This window comes from Strongylocentrotus purpuratus, unplaced genomic scaffold (assembly GCF_000002235.5).
Source record: "Strongylocentrotus purpuratus isolate Spur 01 unplaced genomic scaffold, Spur_5.0 spur5_scaffold_6, whole genome shotgun sequence".
Taxonomy (NCBI): Eukaryota; Metazoa; Echinodermata; class Echinoidea; order Camarodonta; family Strongylocentrotidae; genus Strongylocentrotus; species Strongylocentrotus purpuratus.
In genome coordinates, this window is record NW_022145612.1 from 11,805,214 (window position 1) to 11,830,343 (window position 25,130).

Consider the following 25,130-nt stretch of genomic DNA (forward strand, 5'->3'; position numbering starts at 1 on the left):
CCATTCTCACCTCCACCTTTAAATACTACTCTATTGCTCTCTTTCTTTCTCAATTTCTGTCATATAAAACATGTTATTTAATTTTTTTAAATAGGGTTTATTCTGGAGTTTGAAATGAGTATGATATTGTTATGTGTTAGGAATTATCAATGTTTTCATGAAAACTGACGTTAAAATGTTTTATTTTCCGTTATAATGTTATATTTAGAGGTTTGCTTCAACGCCAACCGTGGAGGATATTACAACAGAGATCACAATCTACTCTAAATCTTCATGTGATATAACACATCTAATGACGATAATCTTTTCCATGATATATAATTCGATCGCCCATACAAAACGGGTCGATACTCCCTCTGTATGTAAATTGGCAGAGGGTCGGTTTCGCAAACAAAAGGGTGTAATTCGTACATGTCTGTATAGCCACAACCCATATACATGAGATCCTCCTCTCTGAAAATCGATAATTATACCAGACTACAAAACAAAAAAAGACCCGTATAAAGACGTCTTAAGGAATACCAGAGTAATGGCGTGGGGCGGGACAGGACAAACAAGATGTCATTTTGCTTGTCATTATTGGCCCACAGGATAGTTATAGTTTTTGTTGATTTTCCTCGGCATGCAGGGATTTAGACTGTAAGGAGCCGTTCAGACAGGAGTCACACAATGGAGTTGACGCTTATATAAACTTTGCAATTGACAATGGTTTAAGTATTTCGAGAAGTCTTGTTCATTTTCGTTTCAGTATCTTCGCCCAAAATGACAAGATGGCGTAACGCACGAAGGTGTATTTATATAGCACCTTGTGATGATATTCTGGTGTAAGCTAACTTCAACTATGGATTACCGACAAGTTTCTCGCTCACTTATAGTCTGTTCAAATGAGAAATTAATTATGTATCATTCGACTTTTGGTTCATCGAAAGAAGGAAGACATTCCGAAACTATATGATGCTGCAGGCTCATGATGGATATTTTGACGAATACAGGAAGTACAGGTATATATACTTATAAAATCATACTTGATTATAGTTTGCAATTACTTGTATGTGTTCGTTCATACATAGGTCAACTCTATGTTGTTTCATGTCGGCATAATCATTATGTGCATGGTACTGAGTGAATGCATACTAGTCTAAGAATGAAAATTTAAACATTATTATGTAGAGTTATTATGGTTAGGCCTATATAGACTAGTGAGGGAGAATTAACTGAGCTGTATAGCAGTATGATGCAGAACATGCAAGTGTGGGCCAATATTTCCCCACGTACACCTACAGGCTTTAATAAGTAACAAAATATAGGACATTGTTAATACTACATTTGTTATTCTTTGTCTTCATAACGATTAGGATAGCACTACAGTCCTGAAGAAAGAATGACGACTGCAATGATGATACAGAAACGCAAGGTAAAGACACTATAGATGTAACGACGGTTACAGCGCATAGAAAATTATAATTTTTTTTCATGTGTATTATTATCAATATTGCTATACAACTTGAACGTAAATTATTATCATATTGACATATTATGCAATATTATGATGGCCCTCTATGTTACTACTTCGAATATTAGCCAAATATAAATTCAGTGTAGATAATAAATTCAAATTTCTGTCCTTTGATATTTACGAACATTTATGGTTAGAGTGTCCATTCATCACTAGTGATTCCATCTCTCTGTTTCTTACAGCGTGATAAGGCCCAGGAGCAGCTCCGAAGTCGAATGCGACAGCGGGGAGAAGGTGAGACAGTTTGTACATTACCCCCCCCCCCCCTCCTCCCCTTGTTGGCAATGTGACTCAAGTGACAGGAAACATTTCATTGAGCAGTTGCATTAATCTATAAATAATCCCTGCACATATTTTGCTTATGTTTACATTTGATCTGCATGTCCTTAACATCACTTTCCTGATGTATTGTTATGCGTAAGCGTATCGAGATGTTTCGTATATATAGTAATGTTCTTCTGTCATTTGAGTTTTGTGACTATACAGTCTGCTAGGAATGTGAAATCATTTTGTTGGTATGTAGTGCTATTGAATTGCCATGAAACTTCAAAAGGTTACTCCCCCTCCCCCCCCCCCCCCCCCCCCAAAAAAAAAAAAAAAAATCGAGTGATAACAGATGTGACTCATCTTAAGAGTAAAAATGTAGTAAAAATAAAGTTCAAATTACTCTTTTCTTTACTGAGAGCACTCGATAAATCGGTATTCACTCTTAAACAAGACAGTAATTGCTTAAGTAACTCCCGGGGGAGTGAGAACTACAAGTGAAATTCCCTCTTTTCTTTTTAAGCAGTAATGAAATCGAATAAGACATCTTTATGTGTGACTCATCAAATATATTATCTCTTTTAAAAAAAATGTTATGAAAGGACATGGAACCTCATCTACAATACTCCAAGCCCGGCGACGGTACACACTTCGTGATGGAAAACGTGACACCAGTCTGTCGGGAGGCATGATGAATAATGCATCATCTATAACCGTGACGCCGGGGGATCTTCTGGGTACTAACTACATGCATTGGTAGGTTACCATAGAGACAACATCATGGAATCAAACTGCTCTTATGCTAATGCGCAACAGTGTGCATATCAATATTTAATGTTAGAAAATTATAATTATGTCTATATTACCTTCGTCAGTAAATCGTATTTCGTGGTAAACTTATTCATCTTTATCATACCGATTCGGTTAATCGATTAGAGAAAGTGATGTTCAATTAGGCTGGCCTACGTTTAACATAATTATCCATCTTCCAATTAAAATATTAATACTGGGACGCGTGCTCCTAATAGAATGGCGAAAAGGGGGAAGAACGAAAAATATAGAAAGGAAAGGGAAAAAAAAAAACCCTTACCAGTGACCTTTTTGATTTTATCCATCGACATTTAGAAATTAAGACACCCCCCCCCAAACGTGACGATGCCTCCTCAATTTTGGGACCCACACAAACGTCGCTGACTACCTTTATAAACCTGTACCCATCTTCTTTTTATATGGATTTCCACATTCCTATGATAGAGTGATCGCTGAGACTTTCGAGAGATCAAGTCGAGGGCAATTCGAATAACTTGTTGTTTTGTCTATAGAAATTGGATCAACTGTTTGTCTTATTGTAACGTTCGCACAACTTCCAAAGGTGACGCACGAGCAGGCGCGTAGCCACGGGGGGGGGGCACGGGGGGGCACGTGCCCCCCCTAAAATTTCCAGGATCGGTTGAAATTTTGTAGACCCCTTTTTTTGACCTCGATCGATTACATGTATGTGCCCCCCCAAACATCAAACTCTGGCTACGCGCCTGCGCACGAGGCTTTTGAAATGGCCTTAGGAAGACTTCTTTGAAAGTCTATATGCAATCTTGTGTATGTATCATCATGTTCCAACTTCCAACCTTGCTATCTTCCCCCATTACAGGCAGCCAGACATGTTGCCCTCCTCCGGCGGGGTTGTCTCAGATCGTACGCAATCCGACATAAAGGGCGCCGATCCGATCCCTATGAGTGAGCTCATCAAAAGAGTCTTGCAGAGGAAAGTGGATAACCTAGAGCTGGGCTCGAGCATCTTACCCATAGGGTAAGTGAGCTGACTTGTTGTGAAGATAGATGTGGTCATCGGGGTTGTCATTGGGGAGGGGGCAAAATTTTGCCCCCTGCCCCCGTCCTGTAGATGGATTGACGCCTCTAGTTCTCTTGAATCAATGAACATTTTTTTTAAATTGAAAAATCATATTTCAAATAGACATTAGAAAGGATTTGGATTCTTTAGCTATCAAAATTCATTAGCAAAAGTAATTGTCAATACAATTTTTTCAATTCAGTTCAGTAAATATTTATTTCCTTTACAATATTTTTTTGAACATTATCATGAAATATATTCATGTATCAACAATACCTGAATGAAAACGGGAAAAAGACATAGTAGCGTATAGGCCTATACTTCATGTACGTGTGATAAAAACACAATTCAGCAGGTTCGACTTATTCATTATTTACGACTTCCATTAACAAATTAATTGTATGATATCGATACAGATTATGATCATAATATAGTGTAGATACTCAAAATGTGATATGACATGGTGATGGTTCACATTATAATTATATAGAATAATATAAGCGCTTAAAATTTGAAAACTAAAGCGAGTGAATGAACTGATGATAAGTATATTAGATGTATACTAGCTTTCACTTTAATTTATTTTTGTCGCCCCAGAGCTGTGAAAGGGCATTTTTTTCTTCAAAATCTATATAAGGAAATACAATCAAGTTTTCTGCATTAAACTCTTGTATTTTTCGTTGTTATTCTTGAACTTTGTTTGATATAGGAACCTGAAGTCTCGCCATGTTCCGTACGCACTACGACACAGTTCACATGTCAAGTAAGTTGTTGTAGGAGTTCTTTTTTTCGTCATATGTCAGTATCACTCAAGTTCAGTGTCATTTAGACAAATATAAAGAAAGCATGATCCGGACAAATCTCATGATTTTCCAAGGACATTAACATAATAGCTATATCCAGATATTTTCTGTATTATCCATCAAGCATTGTGTCATTTTTCGGCACCTGTCATATTGGTAGCCGGATGCCTCACGCCATCAAATTATGTTCCTAAAAATACGAATTGTGTCACTGTGTTCGTAGTATAGAGGCATCATGCTCCAGTCCCTCTTTGTGAATAATAATGATCGAACATTCCTTTATGAGGAGATGATAAATCAACACGTATATTTTATAAATGGAAATAAAGACAAAAAGAAGAGGGGAAAAGTATGAAAGAACGGCTTAGCACATCCACAAAATATGCACAGGTGATACACTTTACCTCGCCGGTTACGTCGAGTTTAGTTTTTGAAATTTCACTATCATAACATTACATAACAGCTATTCATGTATTTGAGAGTACATGACATGTAATACTATTTTTTATGAATTATCTTTCATTCATAGGAAAATTGTGGGTACGATGTCCAAACACAAAGCGAAAGAAAGCACCAATAAACCGATTGTCGTGGTCGTCGACAATAAAGAAACTGACGCCAACGGTCAACGTCGCTTAAGAAGTCATGCAAAGCTAAATAACCAATTAAAACCACGACCGACAATTGAAAGTACCCCTTCTATACAGGATGGTTCTCAAGGATCTAGTGCTTCGAGGACTTCCTTAAAGATTGATGAGCCTCAGACTCGTCAATTACCAAGTGATCAAACTCGTCCTGACCCAATCGGTCAGCCCCATAGAGGTAACGACATTTTGTCGAATTATCGGCTGCAGACTACAAGAGCGAAAGAGATGATTGGTAAACAAATGGCGTTGCAGCATCGCGACACAAGGAAACAAACTTTGAACAAATGGACAATGCAAAAAACAAAACCCCTACCCGCTATTAAATCCAAGACTTCCAGCAAACGGGACAAAAGCTTGACGAGTCGTTTAATTGAGGATGCGATTATTAAGAGCAAGACTCGATGTTCGTCTGGGGACGATATCATTAATCTGAAAACGGCTCAGTCAGAAGCGATGCAGAAACTTGAAGATATGGGCGAACCGACGTTACTTGGAACGCCTCGGAGATCCACACATAAGATGCTACGATTTAAGAATAATTTGGGCAAGGTGGATAGACTGTTGGCCATAGAGGAAGATAAATGAACGAGAAGATGATAAATCAACACGTAGCCTTTATGTTATGAATGGAAATATACAGGTGATACACTCTACCTCGCCGGTTGCGTCGAGTTGAATTTTAAAAATTTCACTATCATAACATTACATAACAGCTATTCATGTATTTGACAGGACATGACATATAATCATATTTTTGATGAATCACACAAGTCAGCAATCCCTCTGGTTTGAAGGAGAACCGGTCGAATTCAGATTCAATATCAAGGTCGAAATCACCGAGGGCATCATGTCAAATGGTTCTTCTGTTTCGAAGAAGGCCATAGACGATGGTGGATAGGCTACTCATAGTGTGGGACCTGGTTCTTTCCAAAGTTTCTATACGGAGTAGTAACATGCAATAAGATGTAAATTTAAGTTTCGAGAATGGAGGAGGGGGGAATGACCTGTCCAGATGAATCTTGGAGAGGGTCCCTTTCTTCTACCGTCACGCTACGTAGTTTACTTCAAACGTACCGTTCTTTCACCCATTCTAATTCATCCTTGCTCTTTTCTTGCCATGGGGGGGGGGGGGGGGGGTGCTCTCTTAGCCACTGTACATTGCATTAAGCACTTGGTTGCATTATGTACAGAATATACTGATTTACAAACTACGCAAACTGCTTAGACAGTTACTTGTATTAACGAAATTATTTATTGTTCACCATATTCACGATAAAAGTACATGATCTACAATTTGTTTATATGAATGTATATACACATTTAAATTTCAACAATCGGTGTCCAGTTCACTGGTATAATGGACAGTTTAAAACGCTTTTCATGTATAATATGTATTTCTATAGTTATGTCTAAATTTAGATGGATGACATTAGTTTAGTCTACGCAAGGATGGGCACAATGAAAATTAATATGAGCAGTGATGATGCGTGAAAACAACCTCTCTCTCAATATTGTGTGATTTTATGAGGTAGAATTAATGTATACCGTAAAATCCTGATATGGGAAAAATTATTTACACAATTTTTTTTAAAGGATTGCAGATACAGAATGGTTATCTATAAATACCTTAAACATTCATGATTCCTCTCAAATAGTTTGTATTTCGATCATTCATATTTGATGTGTTATAATATATAGGTATACAAGATCTTATGAATATATGTAGAAAGTTTGTTCATTGTACACCACAGTCGTGATTCGTATACCATTCTTATTAAACAATGTTTATCAAACATTTAAAAAGCTAAAACAAATTCGTTCATTCGTGTTCAATTTTCGCTGCTTCAACACTTTTACCTCTGAAAGACGAATCAGTAACTATCTACATGAAAAGCAGACTCAGATATCTAACCATTCGTAAAATCACATTTGATGATGTAACGATTATCTTCATACATGAACAGCCTCGAATACAGCCTCAGTATATAGTTCCATGCATATTTATGATCATTTATTAAAAATGATTCAGAGAAAAGATACCAACCGTTTCAATACAAATATAGCGAGGAGAAAATCTATGCCATAATAGTTTGTGCACAACTTTATCGACGTAAAATGGTTCTTATTATACGCATTAAAGTAAGATCAAGAAGCACGGCGATTAAATGCTTCAGAGTCACGGGGTATATACATACATGATTATACAAGTCTAACAATATTTCAGTAACAGATCACATATAATTGTGTCGAGTGAAATCTAAATATAACAATCAAAGACATAATCTGACGCTCATATAGAAAGATGACGTCATAGTCCTAGTCTTTCGTGGTTCTCCCATAGCCAGTCATGGTACTTGTTGAGCATGTGATCCTGTGGTTTGACCTACCAAACAACAGACAAACAAAAGAATCAAACATTTTAAAAACAATGTTATGAAGATGATGCAATGTCTTCAAAATTTTGTTTTTAAAAAATGACAATAGTTTGACTTAAAACACTGAACACGAATAATAACAATATTAATAATAATAGTGGGTTCTTGTACAGCGCTCATGTCTGTCAGACTTGACACTCCTGCATTGCGTTCCATGAAATAAAGATGGGATATTCAAGCATAAAATTTCAGAAATAGTACGAGAGAAAAAATGAGTAATAGAAAAAGAGATGGGTCTAAGACAAACATATATATAAAAATAAAAAAAAGATGGCGAGGAGTTGGAAAGAGAGAGAGAGAGAGAGAGAGAGAGGGAGAGAGAGAGGGGGAGAGAGAACGAGATGAATAGATGTTATGGACATGAGAGAGAAAGTGAACAAGGGGAGGAAACTTTCAAGATAGGAAAAACAAAAATTATACCTCTTTCCATTCGTTGACGCAGAAGATTCTATAGGAGTCGTTGCCATATTTCCCAATGCCGGACAACTCGATAGGATAAGTCCAGTCTTTAGTCAGAAACTCATCTATGAAAAGAATGATGTAGTTCAAACCATATTTTGGTGAACGAGAAATTATTAAAGCATGGTATTGGAAAACGTAGATTTGATTTCGAAAACAAACAATATATATATATATATATATACAGTGGCGTACGCAGGATTTTTTTTTCAAGGGGGGGGGGGGGGTTTCCCCCAAAACATACATAAAACATACACATAAAAAAAAACTCGAGGGGGGGGGGTTTAACCCCAAAACCACCCCCCTGCGTACGCGCCTGTATATATATATATATATATATATATATACAGTGCGACCCAGAAAAACCGAAATCGAGAATTATCGATGTTTTATCATAACTTAAACACAATTATAATGAATAAATGATACATATTTGTAAAGCTTAGATCCTCCTCTTTTATTTGATGCAACTCATACGATGCACATTACACGCATGAGTGATTAAAAGCAATTTAAAGGAAGGAAACCAAAAAGGCATTTGGCGGGCGGTATCTGAATTTCGAAGAAAAATTCACATTTTTAGAAAGTTCAGTTTCTGCCCTTTCACATGACACCACAATCAGGAAAAATGAGCAAGGAGCAACAAAGTTCTGTTTGTTTAAAGTGATGCTTGCATTTCCATAATTTGATTTAAAAGTTCGTTTTCACTGGCTGACTGTCGTAGCAACAAGCAGAATTGACAAAAGACTTAACTCCGTTTCATTGACAATCAGCCATAATGCATGAAGTCTTCCCCCCCCCCTCCTCCTCTGGATAATGCAACGGATACTAATGAGCAGAGTGGCGAAAGCATAGACAGCCACATCCTGGTTTGGCTATCATCTTGAAGGATATTAACTAGCCATTGTGGCGATAAGAAATAATTTAGAAGTTCAAGCGGATTTATGTCAAATAGTTAGATATTGTTATGAAGAAAAAATCTAACCCTGGGATAAAAGTTAAAAGTGGGATAAGTGCGTTATGGTAACAATGGTATCAACTTCAAGCAGGAAATCAAATATTCGAACTCCTCCTCTCTCTCTTTCTCTCTCCTCTCCCCCTCTCTTTCTCCCTCCTCCCCCTCTCTCTCTCTCTCTCTCTCTTTTGATCTCTCTCTTTTTCTCTCCCCTAAGTTCTTGCTCATATACTTACCAGAAAATTGAATGAGCATCTTTGCGCGCTTCGTATGAAGGCCCAGTGGTTGTATTAGATCAGCGATCGACTGCCAGTCAGCTGATCGAGTCTTCTCTGGTGTGTCCCAAGTTTGAAAGAACTGCCAGAGAACAGGGATGGCTTTCGATCCTGCAGATAAAAAGTAGAATAACGTTTTTTTACGATTAGATTCACTCCCGAATGCACAATATAAAATAATCAAAATAATAATAATAATAGGAGCCTAATACTCCACTCCAAATTTTATTAAACCGAAACAGAAATTCTTTTTGCCCAATTGATCGTGAGCCCGGCAGCCACTGAGCAGCGTCAGATCGACGTTGCTCTATCCCTTATTGTTGAACGCCAAACAAGGTAGCAACAACAATGTTAAATAAAATATCATTAATTTGAAGCCCGACCCCGGACATCATTTCAATCATTGTATACGATTTGCTGATTTAAATATACAAAAGACTCATAGTTGCGTTATTCAGCGTAAAAAGAAACCGGCATATGCCCCTACCCGTTTGAACGCAGAGGAAAAAAACAAAACAATTGGTTCTAGTTTAAGCAACAACAAAAAATCAATGGTACCATGAAACTGGGATGTAATGCTTAAATATGAAAACTCATTTTCCTGCTTGCTTGTAATATTTTGGGGGTACTCCGAACAGTTTCCTGACATTTTTTTTTATCACTGCCGGATAAACTTTTCGCTCCCCCCTCCCTCTTCGCTTTCCGACAATCCTGAATCCGCCCCTGCATGGAGGAGTCATTACCTTTGGTTCTGTTGAGGAAGATGGTAGCTACGAGATGTTTCCAGGGATCGTGGAACAAGCTTTCCTGGACCAGGTTGTATGGTGATCGAGGCGGGGTCCATTGCGAGGAGGTAGACGATTTGCTAGGGTTTGGTGACGGTAGCACGACCTTCTTCCTACCGAAGTACGGGCTCTTCCTCGTGGTGGTGGAGGTCGTCGTCGTTGTGGAGTTCGCCGTCGCTGTACCTAATCGTGCAGAGCGGGAACGGGTGACACGGTGAGAAGCGTTTTCAGTCTTCTGAGCTGTAAATGTGCAGAATAGAAAGAAATATAAAAATAAAGAAACGAGTCATGCAATGGAATTTTGCTATAGTAACCGCTACGCTATATACCGCATAATGAAGATTATATAGGCTTCTGATTGATAAAGACTGCAATATTGACTGCAAAGTTGATTGCGATATTGGTCAAAACAAATATTGACTCGAGAATCAGGAATACACTGCAAAGTTCAGTTCCAAGATCACCTTGGGCAATAGTTTTAACCGTGCCCCTCAAAGCAGTCAATACTCCCCGTGTTATTTGCCGAATCTTACAATAGTTACAATTGATTATGGTCTGAAATGAACAAAAGCATATTCTCATAAGATTATCCAAGACGATTGAAGGGACTTTCAAAATATCGAAATATACAATCGTGATAAAAAAAATGATATTGGCAATACAATATGGTATAGGATTTCACTTCTTGTAAATCTTTGGGAGTGTCGTGGTCGAGTGGTTTAAGGCTCTTGACTGGAGATGCGAAGGTCGAGGGTTCGAATCCCGACACGGCACTAATATCCTTTGGCAAGATATTAACCTGCACTTGCTACTCTCCACCCAGGTGTCAAATGGGTACCCGGTAGGATGCGGCCGTCATTGTTGGTCAAACAGCTTGTGAGCGTCAAGTAACGCCCGGCTGGAATGCTCCCCAGGGAGTGGAGATTGTGCACACAGTGTGTGCGGGAGAGCACTGAATCCAATGACCGGGGTAATTGTAAAGCGCTTAGAGACATTTGTATTAAGCGCTATAAAAAAAAAAATTAAATATTATCTTTTGCGATCTATAAAAGGGATATAACGTTCAGCCAATGGCATCCCCCCAACAAAAAATGGCATCCATTATTCGATTTTCTTTCATGTCACTTCAGGAAGTTAATTTTGTTTTCATCATCAAGAAAAACTATTGCTATTATACACAGCTGTTGTAAATAGCTGTTATTTTATGATATGGACAAAATAAAGTCCCTCGAAAGAGGATAAATAGAAAATACGACCTGGTGATGTTCATTTTTTCTCATTGATTGTGGAGAATGCATGTTTACTTTAAAAGACTTATGGTTTACCAGATGATTCATTATGACTATCCACGATTGAAAATGAAACTAATTGAAAGTGGTAACTTTTGTATAAAGTAAAAACTGAGTGATAGACGGCAATCAGGAGTGGTTACAGATTTTTTTTTTTTTTTTTGGGGGGGGGGGGGGGGGGAGGGGGGGGGGGGTAAGAGGTGTGCATGGGTGTTCTTGCATTTGTTTTCGACATGTGCCTCGCAAACGTTTTAGAGGATAGCCAGGATAGCCAGGTATTTTAAAGAGGTATCCTTGATGCAAATGGAACATTAACAAAAAACATCTTTCAACATTTTCCTACATTCGCGCGTGCGCGCATTTTATAAAGTTTGCTCGCATTGCTATTTGGATGAAGGCTACCCCAGGCCACCTTGGGGGCATATACCCCCATTTGAACAACTATAGATCTCCCTTTCCTGCATGGGTGATTCATACAAATTTGGTTGGAATCCAGCCATGGGTTTTTAAGAAGAAGAAATTGTCAAATTACTGCCGCTGAGGAACTTTGGGGGCGCTGCCCCAGGCCCCTTTGGGATTACGTACTCCATTTGAACAAAATAATATAGATCACCCTTGCCTTGCCAAAATCCTGCCTTTCATTTTTTGAGAAGTAAAACATGTAATCCAGGGGACCTTCAGGGTAGGGGGCTACTCCCAAGCCTTCTCCCTCTGGAGGAGTCGATCAGTAGCACTTCAGAACAATTTCATATCCCCCTTTCCCTTAGGAATGCTTCCTATCGAGTGAAGTCAAATTTCTTCATGAATTTTAAAGAAAGTAAAACAAAAAAGTATATTTATTGCCATAGGAGTACTTTGGGGATGCTGCCACGAAGTCACCTTGTTCGGCATCCATTTGAACAACTTTAGATCTCCCTTTCCTGCAGGCAGGCGCGGATCCAGGATTTCTTAGGGGAGGGGGCCCAACTTTTTTTTTTTTTTGCTCCTCAAAAAAATTTCGCTCAGTCGCTCAGTGGGGGGGGGGGGGGGGGGGGGGTACAGAGCACAATTTTTTTTTTTTTTTTTTTTTTTTTTTTTTGTTTTTTTGCTCCCGAAAATTTGAAAAACGCGCCGGCCAAAAATTCGCTCAGTGGGGGGGGGGGGGGGGGGGGGGTAGTGAGCACATTTTTTTTTTTTTTGATCCTCAAAAAAATTTCAATTTGCACCCCCCCCTTGAGCGCCAGGGGGGGGGGCCCAACCCCCAAAAATCGTAAAAATCACGTGATTTTACATGATTTTTTCTCAAGGGGGGGGGGGGGGCCCGGGCCCCCGGGCCCCCCCCCCCCCCCTGGATCCGCCACTGTGAGAATCCAGCCATGAGTTTTCAAGAACAAAATTTCCAATAAACTGATGAAATTTAGAGGCACTGTCCCCAGGCCCCCCTCCTCCTCTCCGGGGTACGTATCACCCCCCCCCCCCCCCCCGCTAAAAAAAAGGCAAAGGAAAAAAGATGTGTCAATGGCCACCACTGAATACCATACAGTAGAATCTCGTAATACCAACAGCTGGTATCTCTTTGGTAAATACCGTAACCATAGGCAAAGTCGCTAGTTTTTGTGTTAGGTACAATAAAAGGCCCCCCGCTTGCATGAATGTCTTTGTAGTGTAGTGGTTATCACGTCTGCTTTACACGCAGAAGGTCCCCGGTTCGAGCCCGGGCGGAGGCTCTCTCTTTTGCTACTTTGCTTTGACTTCCATTATTATTGAAACCTCGTTATATCAAGGTAACTCATCGGTGATCAAAAAGAAGAGCAACACACAGAACAGTACGAAGCAGAATTACCTCGTTTAAAATTGGTTATTACGATGTTGCACTGTAACAGAAAATTCCCGTATTTAAACATGCAAATAGAGTGAAACCTCATAATAATATTATAAGTCCTTGGACCACAAAAATCGTCTCATTATACAACAATGCAGGTAGCAACTTTTTGTTTGCAGTATTTCCTACACAAGACAAACCAGTTTAGTTACGGCAGGTTAAATTGGTTTATTACAACGGGGATCGACTGTAACAGCAAACCACTTCCTGCATTGACATGCAGATGTTAGATCCATCCAAAGGAAGTCGGGCTAACTCGACTCAAAGACAACTCGGCTCAGCTGCAAAAACGGTCAGTTTTTGTTTTTGCAGGTTTAGGGTTAGGTTTAGGGTTAGGGTTACGGTAAAATGACAAAAAATGACAGTTTTTGCAGCTGGGCTGAGTTGTCTTTGAGCCGAGTTAGCCCGGATCATTTGGCTAGCCGAGGACGGTGGAAAGGAGTGAAGGGTGGCGATAAGTTCAGTGAACACATTTTGCAATTTTTTAAATGTATATATAATATTTAAATTATGAACATCAAAGACAGGGCAAGGCCCATCTTTTGCTTCATAAATCCATTCGGTAATACATGTTTATGACAAGCTTTTTATTTCAGTGTTATCACATTTTAAAAACAATATTATTTGATTGACTACATGTGTACCGGTATTATAATTTTGCTGATCATTTCAAATTATTATTCATCATACCATTTTATATTTCACAAACATCAGGATTTTTTCTTTGCTTTTATATAATTTTGCCAGTAATAGTTTCACTTAAAATAATACCTGTCCGGAAGCTGTAAATAATCAGTTTCCTTGAATGAATAAATTATATTATATGGGGTACAAGGTCCAAAATGTTTGATGTAAAAATACAGAATTTGTCTTTTCACACAAAATCACTCAAAAAGAATATACAATAAACATCCATTTGGAAGTACAAAATCTGTATGAAATTTTAATTGAATAAAACAACACAATCTTATATGATTGCAATGGTGCACAAAAAAATAGATGTAAATCCTTTTTGAAATTTCATCCATGTCTAAATTAAACAGAAAAATAGTCAGGAATGGTGATGTTCAAAATTCATGTGCATACAGGTACATTCAGATAATCAGTTAGATATTGACAGATGTAACAGATAGCTAGAATTATATAACTTCAGTTTGTAAATGCTCATGAAAAACAAACCCCACCACTTTGATAAAAGATATTAAATTATCCAGTATTTACAAACAACTTTACAAGTAGATGTATTAAAGAATTGAAAAATATATTCCTTTTAATAAAAATTCAGACAGTATCACATGTCCATACATACTTCTTTTCTGAGATATCCAATAATTTTAAAGTGACCAGCTATATTATGCACACCAAGTGCTGTCTGCTCCTATATGAATCATACATTATCATTTTTTGTCCAAGTACAAGTACTTGTACACACCCTTCACTCCTTTGATACAATCCACATATTTATTTTAAAAAATTATTATACCTAGCCTACCACTACAGCTAGCTGAATCTTGATCAGTGAGACTGCCTATTCATTGAAGTAATTCGAATCAACTTTGCTTCTGATAAGGCTCAGGTAACTTGTATCATTCATAAAGTGGTTAGAATCATAGTTGCCACATGTGCTCTGGTCTTGTTGGAAATCTTTAAAACATTTCACTTCTTCTCTAGTCCTCATTCTGGAAACCAACCTCAGAAAGACATTTCCTACATATATACAATTCAATATAAAGCATAAAATCCACACCACTCCCTCCCTCCTCTATCAAAGAATTTCTCTGTGAATTGAAGGCAATACACATAGTTATTTGAAATGAGTGTACATACCCATCACCATGCACTCGTGCCAATAATGAAGTGAACAGATTTGAAGTACCCATGCAAACTATAAAGGAAAGACTAGGTTATGGTCAATGTGAAACTGATTTCGATCAAAACCACGTCAAGTGCGTGATAAAGTAACATTAATGTTACATCTCCTTTATCAAAAATACTCCATGTATACATCTATTAACATTACTTACACAGTATATAGTCATTCAGTCCAGAAGCAGAACTTAAACATATATTATCAATAAGAGAAAAGCATGCAATCAATTACTCAAGACTTTTTGGACAAAATCTCTGATAAAGGTTTGCTCTTAAGTCTATAATTCATTTTTTTTCTTCTCCTAAATGTTTGAAGTATTCTACTTTGCAGAACTGAACATTTTAAAACTTTTATTTTGAAATTCTGACACAGAAAAAATCTGAAGCTAAAACCATGAGAATTTTGTCATATTACATAAACTCAGGTAATTGTCTTCAAATTTCTGATTTTGAAGAAAGAAAAAAAAATGTCCTCCTGTTCTTGCTCATACTGCTCCATGTAAGTGACACTTGAAGATTAAGAGTTATAAATATCATTAAATAATTCTTTTAACAAAAAATGATTCAAAATCATACAAACATGCAGTTTTCTACAACAAATTTGGATACTAATAACTGAAAAGAATACAATATAAAAATAGGCTCATTCACTGTGTGCATGATGTTACACTTAAAGATAAAGGTGAGTTCTGGTCATCCGATTGCATTGTGAAAGAAAAGGTGTGGAATGAATCAAAAAAAGTAGATCATGTAAGTATTGGTGTGTACTGCAAAGTTCTGGAGTCATCAAAATCATAATAAATTTGGCCCAGTTTTGGTAAAGTAACAAGCACTGTACACAGAAAGATGTATATGGGACTACACAAATGGTGTCTGGGCTACTAACCTTGAACTCCTAATCTTTCTATGCTCATTACTCAGCCAGTGTACATTTTCTATCAAAATTGTTTGGCAAATGACATTTATTTGTAATCTTGAACATTCAGTGTAAGTTTCGTTTGATTCTGTGAGTATTAATTTTCTTTTTTTCCAACCAGAACTCACCTTTGTCTTTAATCCAATGCTCATAAATTCCAATGACCTCCTAATCCCATACTTCTATGTCCTAGCATCCCTATGTCCTACACACCTATTGTATGTTTATGACATACAGTAGGCCACTACAGTAAGCACACAGGCTAACAAAAGATGAAAAAACAATTGCCTTAAGAGCTGGTCTCAACAAAAACTATCCCATACTGATACATACATCTCCATGTACAAACTGTTAAAACCAAAGTGTGTTGAAGACTAGAAACTACAGGGTGTTGGAAGAAAAGGGTGTCAAATCATAGGGGTATCAAGTCAAGCAATCACCATGCCTTTCAACCAGGATGAAAACACAGTTCAATCACCAAAGTCTCCTCTACTTAATCTAATAAATATATTACACTTCCAGGCTCATTTTAAATACCAGTTTCAGTTTAGAATTAATATCTATCTTTTCCTCCTATTCCACATTTACTAAAACTTTATAATAACCACTTAAAACGCCCTTTCGTTTACCCACACATTGTGAACAATTTCTTTGTATACAGACCACAATTTCTAACTATGGACACACAGTCCTAATACCGTCAACCTATTCTTTTTACAAACTTGCCTTTTCTCAATCGTTAGAAACGTATTATCTTACACTTTCTATGAAAATTTAAGATAAAAGTATCATCTCTCAGGCAAGATCTAGTTTACAACTAGTGAAACAATGTACAATTTTTAATGCAGCGATGGTCCTGCCATTCCTCCTCATCTCCTACTTTTAAATTTCTGTCCAGAATTCTCCTCTTGCTTCTGAAAATTACCTTGGTATGTTATCTTATTATGTTTCGGGAAAAGATGTTAATTTTCATAACAAACTGTAATCGCATGGAATAGACATTTATTACTGATGCTTGCATGGATGTCTCTTGAAACTAAAAGCATACGCAGGCAGCTTTGCACAGAGAGTAACCAATGACTTGTCTGATTTTTATTTTTTTATAAAAAACACAAAATCTGAAAAGTCTTTAGGACAAGTCACTACGTGTATGGGTATGGTAAAAAGGGAAATCTACACACACACAAATAACAATTGTTTGTTTTAGGCTATTTTCAACTTGTCATCAGAGAGTAACCAATGACTTGTCTGATTTTTATTTTTTTATAAAAAACACAAAATCTGAAAAGTCTTTAGGACAAGTCACTACGTGTATGGGTATGGTAAAAAGGGAAATCTACACACACACAAATAACAATTGTTTGTTTTAGGCTATTTTCAACTTGTCATCAGACTGGGGTTCTGTGGGATATATTTTGGTAGAAGTACTTGTGACGAAACCATACTATAAGATCTGTGCTAATTGCCCTCAAATGGGAACGTATTTGTATTAAGCAAAACAAGAAGAGCATTCTGTATAGGCTATTTTGTTGAATACTTAGGAAATAATTTGAATATATTCATGCATGCTACCTAAATATGTTGTATCGGCATATATGCTTCATGTGTTTTTGGACATTATTTGGTGAAATATTAATTTCCATGTTTGTATTCATGTTTTTGATAATTATTTCAAACTTGCTTTCGATTTAGTAAAAATGATGTGGACAAGTTTAAATGCTCTGTAGACACAAATTGGCAGTTTTAGGTATCCATGATTCTATGTAAATTTCTGTGTCAAATTTGATATTGGTTAATCTTGGGATTGCTGTGCAAATAAAATAATTTGTCTTAACTTTTGAACTATTCTTTAATATTATTAAATGTTATCATGTGTAAGGTGTTAACAGAGAAGAAGGCAAAGAAATGTAAAATACCTTGTTGTAGACTAAGGGGTTATTGAAGATTTTGTATCCCCAACTAAAAAGGCTAAACATGATTAAGACAATCTATTTTAAATGCTACTGCATTGCATATATATTGCAACATATTGTAAATTACAAATTGTTTTGTGCCAACTGATTTTTTTTCCTATCAGAAAAGAATAAAAGGGGAAAAGGGTAAGACCTTATTTTCTGTTGGAAACATTTATTAGTCAGAGTATAAAACCATTACAAAAATACAAGATTCAATTAAGAAATCTCTGCATTTTTATTGATTTTTCCTCTCCTATTTATTTTCTATGAATATACAACTGAATGCCTCGATTTCAACGAATGAACAAATACAACATAATAACATTCATACATTTCAACCTCACATTTAAATTTTTGTGCTACTTAATTTTGACGAAACCTTACGCTCATTTGATTTTCCTGAGAAATTGCATGTAAGCATTTTCAAAGCATCAACAAGAAATATTTAAAAAGGTACATATTCAAATTGTCAAAATGCTCATGAAATTCTAGAAATTGAAGATGGTTAATTTGCACTGAGTGAAATTCATAACACATAGAGTCAATAATTCCATGTTTAAAGTGGAATTGCAAGCAAGAATATTAATTTTTTATAAAGGCAAATATTTCATTTTTGGAATCTTAAAATTTATAAATTATATTTTGGTTTTTAGAAAGGACATTCAATTACTAAGCAAAGTGCAAAATATCCACCTCCTATTTTCAATCAGAAAGACTACTTCTCGAACCTCTAGGACTCTTTTTGGGTGTTGTCTTTGGGCTCTCCTCCATCTCTTCCTCCTCCTCCTCTGGTTCGCTCCCTTCGTCAAAAGAATCTTCCTCTTCCTCCTCTTCACTGTCCAAATCACTATCCTCAACACCTTTCTGCTGGAAGTTTATCTTCACAAGAAGTCTCTGAAATTTCTGCTGCTTGCTCGCTTTCACACTTGCCTTTTCAGGAGGTGGTTTTCTCACAAGCCGCAGCTTTTTCTCTTTCTGTTTATGAAGCGTGGCACTTTTTGATGGGCTCCTCTTCTTCTTTTCCTTCACAGCTTTAACCTTTTCTACTTTTGCTTTCTTTGCAATTTCTTTTTTATCTGCTGAGCTCAGTCGCTTTGTAGGTGTCTTGGAAGGCGAACGCTTGGCCGGTCTCGTTTCTGATTTAGTTGGCACTCTCAGTGCAGCGGGTATAGCACTGGGTTTGAGATTCTTAGGTTTGAAAATAAAGTCTGCGCTTGTATAGGTTGAATTTGTTTTCTCAAGGTGATCGGCCACTTCCTTCATAGACCTTAATCGCTTTCCCTCCGGACTGAAAAACAATTGCACAAGATAATATGGATGAAATGCATCAGTGACAAGAAAGAATACACTATGAGTATCTCACATCATTATGGCATGTTGTATCAATTGGTTCCCAGTTATATGATTCATCGGCTAAGCACTCTCTTCCTGACATCATACAGTCAGGAAATATTGCCAAGAATGGTGCAATATCCATACTGTGCAACACACACAGTGATGGCTCAATAATAAATAACATGTGTTGTGCCGGCTACATATCAATCTGGATGACAATAAAGAATCTCTTTTTTAATCAAAAATCCTCTACTTGGAATTTGGAAATATGGAAGATAATGAATTGATAAATAGAATCCCAGGACTCCCAAAGGTCAAAGTTGAAGTTGAAAGTTCAAATGACACATCCTGAGTGATTCATTCCCATTGTACCAGTTGGATATCAGCCAAATTTTACAGAAGCACATGTACAGGCATTGCTGTTAAAGTGACTCAGTAACATTGCCTCAGATTCTGAAACAAAATCCTGGATTTAGCTCATGCTGCAATCATAATCATAAACCTTTAGGTAAGTCAGGAATCCCATGACTTTTACAAGCCAATCGCCTGTCTGATTATCAAGATATTTATGATTGGAAATCAAAATTTCATTTTTCATTTTCCTAATGGTTTTTGTAACACTAAAGTCTATTGGGGAAAATGAGTACCGGTATGGTAAAACCGGTTACTCAAAGATTTTGACTTTTTTGAGGCACTTCATGATCATTTAGAAGCGCAATTTTTTAAGGGCCTCAATGTTACACCATGTCACAGACACTGATAACACATAGGGCCATGCATCTCAGATTTAACATTGTTAAGCAATGCCTTTAAGAGAAAATTTGTCCATAAAAGAGTCATAGGAATCATCTAAGACAAGTGCTTTGAACACTCAACCCAAAAAATACAAGTAAGGCATTGGCATTTTCCATATCGTATCAGGAAAATTACCCCCTGGACAATCCATCCCTCCCCCTCCAGAAAAATACCCCCAAGGACAACCACACCCCCAGGACAATTACCACCCCCCCCCCCCCTCGAAAAACTCTGCTTTCATCAAAACCAACTTATTATCAGGGTGGACTTTCCATGTAATAAACAGGGAGGTAATTTTAATTTTTCTGGAGAGTGGGGGGGGGGGGGGGGGGGGGGGGGGGGGGTAATTGTCCATGTTTTTTTTTTTTGGGGGGGGGGGGTAATTGTTCTAGAACCATGTATCATCAAGTTTGTATATTAACAGACATGGTGCAATGACTTCCAAATTTCCAAGAAAATTTAAATAATCTATTGAGCTATATATTTTTTACAAAAAAATCAAGCCAGAAGATTTAAAAAGATTCCTCAATTGTGCTGTGGCTTAGAATACCAGTTTCACTAAAAGTTTGAATGAAATTCTTTTAAAGCTCATGATATCCGGGTGACCTGACATATGCTTTTGGGCTTACTTTGCCCAGGTTATAGGGTTAGGGTTAGGTAAGGTTTAACCTGAGGGTTGAAGTTAGATATTCCATTACCAGTGTAGAAAACTGATTGTGTAGCGAATATTGCAGGACCATGTGTCAAAATACCAATTTGAAATGTCCCAATTACCTGGTGAGGTACACATCAAATTTTCCAGCAGATGCCCCAGACATTCTTTCTGTGATCTTCCGCGTCCATCCTGTGGGTAGGCCAAATGTAATGGGATCTATCGTGGGCTCCTCTTCTACATCCAGTGTCTCATCTTCAGCAGGAGCAGGCGTAGGTACCGGTTCTTCCTCTGCAAGCGACACTTTCCTCTTCTTCAAGGGCGTTGATACCTGTCTTTTGTACTCTGGCTTCTCCTTCTTGTCTTCATGATGTTCTTTAGGAGGTGATTTTCCCTCATCGATGACTAGCTCATCTTCATCATCTTCATCATCATCATCATCATTTTTATTGCCATTTTTATCCTCGAGCTTGGGTTCAGTTTTCCCCTTAAAACTTGAGGATGTCAGAGGACTTATTTTACACAACCCAATGGCTTCATCACTTGATTCTGAAGATCGAGATCTGTTTGTGATTAAAAAATAAATGAATAAACAAAATAAAGAAGTAAGATGTAATTAAGTTTTGAGAAATTACATTTTGATCATTGATTATTATATTCTACAAAAAAACTTAAAATTAAAATCTATTAAAATCAATTCATACCAAGTGAAAAGGAAAATTTCACACTAAAAGAGCGAGGATTGAAAGCATAACGGTGTAAAAACTTGTGAATATGAGCTTACAGAACAAGCGGTTGTTGACTTTAAAGGTGAAGTGGAAAAATCATCAGAAAAAAGTGGCAAAATTCTCGGATAGGAAGTTAAATGGCCAATTGAGGCCCTGTGTGTACTTCAGTAGGTGTCTGAACGATTTTTCAATTTTCAATTTGGGATCGTTTTTCACCATTGTTGGATATTTGAATAAAAAATGTAATCAGATTAATAAATTTCAAATTTCAAGACTCACCGATGTTTCTATCAAAAGATACAGCCCCTCAAAAACTCTGCAATATAGCATTTTGGTCAGAATGGACAAAAAAGTGGTTCATGCCGAGCTATCATTTTTTGCTAAACAGCTGCATTCTAATGCATTAGGTGATATGCAAAAAGTGGGGGAAGGGTATTTTCAAACTTAAATCGTATGTGATCCCTTGGGGCTAGCAAAAAAAAAAAGGACATCAAAATATTCCTTATGACTTGAACTAATTATCCCTCGGGAGGTCAATTCTCAAAAGTGGGAAATCTCCCGAGTTGCCATGGAAACAACATTTAAATCGTTGTTTTGACAAGATATTTTTAGAAATCTGAAATGACCCCCCTTAGAAAATATGGGGATTAATCTGCCCTTTCATATGACACCTCATTTATTGAGTATCACCTTCAGGATCACAACAGATAAAGGTTTGAATCTAAATTTATTTTTTAAAAGTTGACCAATTTTGCAATGCACATGCATGATTTTCTAGACTGCATAGGGATGTGTGCAATGTCTATGGGAAGGGTTTTACTTTTAGCACACAAAACCTGGTGTGCGATCAGAAAACTACTAGATCTAACTTTAGACCTACATAATCTATGTGTCTAGAGCCACCACCTTAAGAACCCACTGCACTATTCGTATATTTATAATATTAGGGTGTCTGATCGCGCACCCGATGTTGTGTGCTAAAATCTTTCCCATAGAGATTGCACACATCCCTATGTGGTCTACATGCATTGCGCGACCAAGCAAAATTGGTCTATGATTTTATGAAAAATTTGAAATTCAAACCTTTATAACAAATGATCCTGAAGGTGAAACTCAATAAATGTGGTGTCATATGAAAGAGCAGCTTTTTCTCCATATTCCCCATAGGGGGCCACCCCCGGAATTCTAAATATATCTTGCTCAAAACAGCGATTTAAACATCGTTTCCATGGTAACTCGGAGATTTACCAATTTCACGAACTGCCCCCCCGAGGGATAAGTTGGGCCAGCTGTAAAGAATATATCCATGCACTTATATTTTCTCTAGTCCCAAGGGATCATTTGTTACAACAGTTTGAAAATACCCTTGCTCCACGCTTTGCATATCGTGCTGTGCATTAGCTGTGCAGCTTTTGAGCAGAAATTATAACTCTGCGTGAACCACTTTTCTGTCCATTCTGACCAAAATGCTATGAATATTGCACAGTTTTTGAGGGGCTGTATCTTTTGATAGAAACATCGGTGAGTCTTGAAATTTGAAAGGTATTATTCTGATTACATTTTTTACTCCAATATCCAACAAAAATGGTGAAAAACGATCCCAAATTGAAAATTGAAAAATCGTTCAGACACCCTAATAATATTGTAGTCTAAAGATCCACCAGCACACCCACATACAGTTTTACCGGAAGGAAAGACCCAAGGGTTAAACTAATCTTCGCGTTTTGCCTCCAATTGAAGCCGATATTAAATGATAAGAAAATGTCTTAGACTCTAGATCTTATTCAATTTCAATTTTGACTTCAGAAAGTTCAGTTTCACCTCAATCAAGATTCAACATTCACATAGTCTAGGGCTAGGCCTAGATTATGCAGGCACGTGTGTGTGTACACATTCAAATACCAGTGGCTATTTCACGAAAAGGCCCTATACATATCGAACACTAATTTTAACTGGTTTGATAGAGTCTGTGTCAAATTAAAATTTAAATTAAATGAATGCTACGATACCGATAAAGACCCACAATACAACCAACGAGTGGGACTGTAAGAATCCTGTGAATAGGAAAAAGAACAGTCCGTAAACATGTCAATTTTTAAGATTAAAATTAAAAAGACACCACGTTATATTACAGATAATGGTAGGAATACGAATGATCATAGTGGGCAAAGTATTTCATAACATTTATTATGATGTTAAAAGTTAAATAATTACCCCGAATCCTGTGCTATTTTTGCAGCTTCTGATTCCTTGAGCGCCATTTCGAAAGTTAACAACGCCCTCTACGTGTGGTTTCTTTCTGGGACAAAAAACACAGTGGCCAAAAATGTGGGAATTTGGGGCACTGCACTGAACCTTGCGATGACGTTTGGCACCACCCTTTCCGAGTCCCTTTCCTCCTTTTCCTCGACCTGACTAAATTTTCTCACATTAATTCGAACCATTGTTTTGATAGGCCTGGACTGGAACATTTTTAAACAAACGGAGCTATAATCGAGGGCGTTGGCGGGGAAGGGCATAAATTGAGTGGATATCAACTTAATTATCAAGGAACAATATCAGCCCCATGGTTTGGGCATGTAACTAGATGGAAAAATAGCTTGGCAAACACCATCTTGAAAGGAGAAACTGGAAAAGAAGGAGGGGGCATACCAACTAAAGCACGGACTGATAACATCAAGCAGTGGATGGGCGTGTCATTTGGGCTAGAAGAGCTGAAGACAGGAAATTATGGGCCTGTGACTCAAGGGATAGATAGGTGACATATTGATTAAAATTTGGGGCATATATAAAAGTCTTTGGTTACCACAACTTTTTTTTTAAATAGCCCCATTTTGTGGCAAAATCAATATTCCCGATTCGGTAAAACTATTAGGAGCATGGCTCGCCCATTTAAGAGAGAGAGAGAGAGAGAGAGAGAGAGAGAGAGAGAGAGAGAGAGAAGGATTTTTTTTGGGGGGGGGGGGGCTGGGCTGAGGAGAGGATGTAACGAACAGGCCTATCCATCTAGAAAGATCAGATGGAAACTGCCCCCTACCCTAGCCCCCGCTGCATACAGTCATAGTTTAGTGACAAAGCAATGGCCTCGTAACCGGAGGATCAAAGCCGTGTCGATGTGCTATATTAGTGCCATTTTGTGGGGCATTAATCCTCATTACTGTCATTTGTGACTTGAGGGCGTAGGTCCCCTAGTTGATAAGCATAGTAGCATACACATGCTTTAGCAGTCCCGCAAAACACACAATGGCAAATTATTATTCAATAAAATCTGAGAATGTATACTATTATCTAAATCTATTATTTTTTAATTATTTTAAAATAATTCCATAAATTGGGGTCAAACTAAGATATTCCAACTTTTTGAGCAACAGTATATATATATATATATATATATATATATATATATACATAACAAATGATAATAAAGAAGAAATATAAGAGTGAGCGAAATTGGTGAAGAAGGATCACACATAGCGGCATAATTATGTGGGATATAGACATTGTTTCCATTACCACAATGTTTTTATTTTTTATCCCTGGATCAGGATCGGGAGGTCTCTAGCTTCGATTATAATTTTGTTTTTAGTAAAAAGGAGTGAAACACTGTTATGTTTTGCTGCTTTTATTTTATTACTTTAGTTGTCGGCTAACCATTTCCATGGTAAACAGTAGAATAGTCATCAATATACAGTTAAACCTGCCTATAGCGACCGCCCAATAGAAACACAAAAAGACAGGTTCC

The 25,130-nt window shown here is 37.3% G+C and overlaps 2 protein-coding genes and 1 non-coding gene across 4 annotated transcripts; 2 read left to right on the forward strand and 1 right to left on the reverse strand.

Annotated features, from left to right (window-relative positions):
* Positions 1-494: 494 nt before the first annotated feature.
* LOC100887887 lies at positions 495-6,874 on the forward strand. 2 transcript variants are annotated; one of them, XM_031000549.1, is made up of 7 exons: positions 495-1,001; positions 1,356-1,414; positions 1,699-1,750; positions 2,383-2,536; positions 3,429-3,587; positions 4,339-4,392; positions 4,962-6,874. In XM_031000549.1, the coding sequence occupies exons 2-7, from the start codon at positions 1,382-1,384 to the stop codon at positions 5,662-5,664; spliced, it is 1,155 nt and encodes a 384-aa protein (XP_030856409.1). In that variant the 5' UTR covers positions 495-1,001; positions 1,356-1,381; the 3' UTR covers positions 5,665-6,874. The 2 variants fall into 2 exon arrangements, with proteins under 2 accessions (XP_030856409.1, XP_030856410.1); XM_031000550.1 differs by having other exon boundaries at positions 1,361-1,414.
* Positions 6,309-23,696, reverse strand: LOC765066 (methyl-CpG-binding domain protein 4-like). Its single transcript, XM_031000551.1, has 7 exons — positions 23,603-23,696; positions 20,783-21,223; positions 18,607-19,166; positions 9,947-10,228; positions 9,165-9,314; positions 7,935-8,038; positions 6,309-7,462 (listed from the first exon to the last, which is right to left on the reverse strand). The coding sequence occupies exons 1-7, from the start codon at positions 23,647-23,649 to the stop codon at positions 7,388-7,390; spliced, it is 1,659 nt and encodes a 552-aa protein (XP_030856411.1). The 5' UTR covers positions 23,650-23,696; the 3' UTR covers positions 6,309-7,387.
* On the forward strand, positions 12,911-12,983 carry TRNAV-UAC. The gene has a single exon. It is a non-coding gene; the product is annotated as a tRNA-Val (tRNA).
* Positions 23,697-25,130: the final 1,434 nt, after the last annotated feature.

What these genes read in the sequence shown, in the direction of transcription:
- LOC100887887 (XM_031000549.1), top strand. Translation starts at nt 1,382, where the DNA reads ATGACGACTGCAATGATGATACAGAAACGCAAG. An exon ending in TGATGATACAGAAACGCAAG is followed by an intron (nt 1,415 to 1,698) that starts GTAAAGACACTA and finishes TGTTTCTTACAG; the next exon opens with CGTGATAAGGCCCAGGAGCA. An exon ending in CGACACAGTTCACATGTCAA is followed by an intron (nt 4,393 to 4,961) that starts GTAAGTTGTTGT and finishes TTTCATTCATAG; the next exon opens with GAAAATTGTGGGTACGATGT.
- LOC765066 (XM_031000551.1), bottom strand. Translation starts at nt 23,649, where the DNA reads ATGGCGCTCAAGGAATCAGAAGCTGCAAAAATAGCACAGGATTCGGG. An exon ending in AAAATAGCACAGGATTCGGG is followed by an intron (nt 21,224 to 23,602) that starts GTAATTATTTAA and finishes AATCACAAACAG; the next exon opens with ATCTCGATCTTCAGAATCAA. An exon ending in CTTCCTCAACAGAACCAAAG is followed by an intron (nt 9,315 to 9,946) that starts GTAATGACTCCT and finishes TTTTATCTGCAG; the next exon opens with GATCGAAAGCCATCCCTGTT.